The sequence below is a fragment of the Coptis chinensis genome, chromosome 6 (genome assembly GCF_015680905.1).
Source record: "Coptis chinensis isolate HL-2020 chromosome 6, ASM1568090v1, whole genome shotgun sequence".
NCBI lineage: Eukaryota > Viridiplantae > Streptophyta > Magnoliopsida > Ranunculales > Ranunculaceae > Coptis > Coptis chinensis.
In genome coordinates this window covers 15,632,946-15,637,204 of record NC_141461.1, presented here as the reverse complement: position 1 = coordinate 15,637,204, position 4,259 = coordinate 15,632,946, and the positions used below count along the sequence as shown (strand labels likewise).

The 4,259-nt window shown below is 37.2% G+C and overlaps 1 protein-coding gene across 1 annotated transcript; it reads left to right on the top strand.

Moving 5' to 3' along the window:
- Positions 1–1,429: 1,429 nt before the first annotated feature.
- LOC147491719 (protein STRICTOSIDINE SYNTHASE-LIKE 5-like) lies at positions 1,430–4,046 on the top strand. The gene is made up of 4 exons (XM_086569361.1): positions 1,430–1,949; positions 2,828–3,135; positions 3,219–3,351; positions 3,662–4,046. The coding sequence occupies exons 1-4, from the start codon at positions 1,437–1,439 to the stop codon at positions 3,935–3,937; spliced, it is 1,230 nt and encodes a 409-aa protein (XP_086425487.1). The 5' UTR covers positions 1,430–1,436; the 3' UTR covers positions 3,938–4,046.
- The last annotated feature ends 213 nt before the right edge of the window (positions 4,047–4,259 follow it).

Sequence of the window (4,259 nt, the reverse complement as noted above, 5' to 3'; positions counted from 1 at the left end):
ACATGCATCAGCATACTAGTTATCTTTTTCTAATTTAAAAATCCTGACCCTGAGCTATAGTCCTGCGCAACAATACTATAATATTTGTTTATTTTGTTATTTGTGACTCTTGATCACACTTTTTAAGACTGTTTTGCCCATATTATTTTCCTATTTCTAATTTAAAATTTTTTGACCTTGAGCTACAATCCCACAACAGTTAGGGCAGGGATCGGGTCGGATATGGTTATATCTGAATCCGAATAGTTTTATAATATCCAAACCCGAACCCAATTATATTCGAAATTTAATATCCGAACCCGAACCCGACAGACCTGAATCTAAACCCGACCTGAATAAGTAAACGAATATAAAAATCGACCCGAACTATTCGGTCGGATCAGATTCGAGTCAAACCCGAACTGATTCCTTGCCCTAGCAACAATACTATAATCAGGGCCGACCCTGAGGACAGCCCACACAGGTGGCCGGCTGGGGCCCTGAAAGTTGGCCTAATATTAGGGCCCCCATGGTTGAAAACAGTTATGGTCAATTATTTTATTTTTTTGGCCCAATATTGACTCCAAATTTTGCCTAAACATAAATCATTAAACATCGATACTAAACTGTACAAAGGCTTGTTCTCCACGACTCTACTTCTCCACTCAATCTCTCGGTCTCCGGTCTCCATTCCTCTTTCTTTTGTTGACTATACCAGTTACCATCGCATCTGTAGAAAGAAGTTTTTCAAAGTTGAAGTTGATCAAATCTTACTTCCGATCGAGCATGTATCAAGAAAGATTAAATAGATTAGCTATGTTATCTATTGAAAAGTCTTTAGTAGAAAAAATTGATTATGAAGACTTAATTAGTGATTTCGCAATTAGAAATATAAGAAGACTAGCTTTTCAATAGTACTTAGTTTTTGTAATTGAATTTTAGTGTGAATTTATTGATATTAAACACACATTTGATTCCGTAAGAGTACGAAGGAATTTGGACTTAATTTTTGATCAAATAAGAAAAAAAATTGGCTTATGTATTTTTCATCATTTATCGATAGAGGCCACACTTTAGGATCTCGCCTAGGGCCCCCCAAAACTCAAGGCCGCCACTGACTATAATATTTGTTTATTTTGTTATTTGTGACTCTTGGTCACACTTTTTATTTTTCTATATTTATAATAATATTACTCTTATTGTCTTAATGTTTTAATTATTTGATTTCTGGATAAAAACAACGTCAGCACATGCATCATACTAGTTATCTTTTTCTACAGTCCCGCAACACTATAATATTTGTTTATTTTGTTATTTGTGACTCTTGGTCACATTTTTTAAGACTGTTTTGTTCCTATTATTTTTCTATATTTACAATATTACCTTCATTGTCTTAATCATTGTCTTAATGTCTTAATCATTTGATTTGTGAATAAAAACAACGTGTGTGTCAGCACATGCATCATACTAGTTATCATAAAAAAAAAAACAAGTTCATATACATATATACTCTCACCGGCCTTTTCCTATCAGTCATGGCCAACTCAACAAACCCTCCTTCTACATCATCTTCTCCCAATACCAAGTCTCAAAACAGCTCTTGGCTTGGTCTCTTACTAATAATCTTCTTACCCATATTCATTTCTTTCCTTCTTTATCAACTCAATGAGTTTGACTCAGCTCCGATTCCAGATTCCGCCTTCTCATGGGCAACTGTTGCAGTGCCTAAGCATTACAATCACGTGTTTGACGTAACTGAAAGAATTGGAGATGGGCTTTTATCTGGGCCAGAGGACTTTACTTATGATTCCGAATCGGGTGTCATTTATACGAGTTGTAGTGATGGATGGATAAAACGAGTCACGTTGAAGGAACCTGTGAGTGTGGATAATTGGACTTATGTTGGTGGTAGACCACTTGGGCTTGCGTTTGGGCCAGATAAGGATCTCATCGTAGCTGAAGCAGACAAGGTGAGTTCCCGTGAGCTATTGACTTTGGCCCAAGTTGAATTTCTCTTAAATTGGGCCCAAATGTTTCTGGAGCTACAAATGTTCAATAGTTGCCAACTTGCCATGGCATCAGATCATGTTCTAGTTTGAAGATGTGATCTCGTCTTCGTATAGGAATGGATGAAATCATATCACGGTTGTGTGTGTGTGTGTGTGTGTTATTTCTGGAAGCAACAGCTAGTTAAACATTTCTTATTAACATTACTTTATTGATGATGATCACCGTGAATTCTTGTTGATCCAAACTTACTAAGTCGGTTTAATTATATATCCAGTATGATTTTTCAGAATACAGCTTTGTCAAACAAGAAATCATAGGGCACCAAAATCACTACATGTATATTAACTGATGTACACGTTTTGGTGGTCTCTGATTTTGTAGTAGTGTGGTACAATGATGTCCATGACTCCATGAGACCTGCCACGACATCTTGGCCATCATGTCCACTATTAAAATTTCTGGCGTGTAAAGTATATAAGCATTGGCTAGTTACATTTTTGTAACTTTTGTAATCGCACTGAAACTCTGAAAGACTGAAAGTGCCTTCAATTGTTGCACTTAAAATCTAAAAGAATGCTAATGAGCTGAGCATCATACTAATAATGGTTTGCAAATGTCACATGTACTTCTTCGTTACATGGAACCCTATTGGACTATTGGTAATATATAACAACTTGGCCATGGAGCTTGAAAATGTCTCAGAATGTAATAATCATATTATTTACTAGAGAAAATACCATGCTTGCTATTTGATTTTGTTTTCGTATGTCCTTCAAAACCATATAACTTAATTAGCTGAACTTGCATGTCTGCAACTCCTTTTATATTGCAATTACAGGGTCTTTTGAAGGTGACCAAAGATGGAATGGTGAAATTATTGACTGATAAAGCTGAAGGATTGGAATTCAGGCTTACTGATGGTGTAGATGTTGCTCAAAATGGTGTAATTTACTTCACTGATGCGTCTTACAAATACAACTTTGCACAACATATGCTTGATTTTCTCGAGGGTAGACCATATGGAAGATTCATGAGCTATGATCCATCAACAAAGAAAACACAAGTACTTGTCCGAGACCTCTATTTTGCTAATGGAGTTGCTCTATCACCAGAACAAGACTTTGTCGTCTTTTGTGAAAGTGTCATGTAAGTACTAAGTAGCATATATCTCTTATCAAAATTTTGCTAAATGAAATGAGAAAAATGACCGTTTTATGATTACATTGCAGGAGAAGGTGTAGGAAGTATTACATTGAAGGCAAGAAGAAGGGAATGGTAGATAGCTTCGTTGATAGTTTACCCGGTTATCCAGACAACATTCGATACGATGGTGAAGGCAAATATTGGATTGGATTAGCCACGGTAACCCAACTGATATTCTTTTTAGGAGTTGGGATTTAAAGAGGGTAATTAACTTCTTGAAAAATAATGAAATGAAATGCCTGGGAAAATTGCTTCTCCATGATCCATTGTAGAGATCCAACTAAATTAACTAATCCAGATGCCTTGCGCATCAAGGCCAAATTTGCGTTGGTCTCCCAAGTCATAGCCTCATAGGAGAAACAAGTTGGCATCCATCAGCTTACTTTGCTTTTGTATTAAATCACAAGTTCACAACCATGTACGTAACTGTATGCAACACTTCTTTGATTTCTCTTATTTCATTTTGAAGGCAAGGACAACGTTCTGGCATTTGCTTCTGAGGTACCCATCAATGCGAAAGTCAATAGCAATCATGTCAAAGTTTGTTAAACTCCCACATATGCAGAGAGATGCTGGAGTCATAGCTGTGAACCTGAATGGAGAAGTAGTTGCCCTTTATTCTGATCCCAGTTTGGCCAAGATAACCGGTGGAATAAAGATCGATGATCATTTATATATTGGGTCGCTTGCGGCATCCTACATTGGTCGTGTCAATCTGACCCATCTTGTTTCTAAAGCTGCATGACACTTATGCTCAGATATTTGCTGTAAATGACATTGGTGCGGTAAAGTGAGACTGTGAGAGCCATTATAGGCAGCATAGCTCCAAAATAATGTATTTGCCTTGCAACTTTGTTCTCGGTGTTACAAGAGTACCTTAACAAGAACTTCGCTCCATAAGCCCAACTTGAGGCCCAGTATGTTATGTCAAAGGCCTAAAAGACACGTGTAATATGGGCAGGGACGGCAGGGTACAGGTTCACAATAAGGTGGAGACGTTTGATCGGTTGCTATTTGCTAACTTACTACAAGCTTCTCTGAACAAAAAATAGTGGCAAGGCCGCAAG

Bases quoted from the DNA above. Each gene is read 5' to 3' on its own strand.
- LOC147491719 (XM_086569361.1), top strand. From the start codon at position 1,437: ATGCATCATACTAGTTATCATAAAAAAAAAAACAAGTTCATATACATA. The intron at 1,950-2,827 runs GTGAGTTCCCGT...TTGCAATTACAG, and splicing joins TCGTAGCTGAAGCAGACAAG to GGTCTTTTGAAGGTGACCAA. The intron at 3,136-3,218 runs GTAAGTACTAAG...ATTACATTGCAG, and splicing joins GTCTTTTGTGAAAGTGTCAT to GAGAAGGTGTAGGAAGTATT.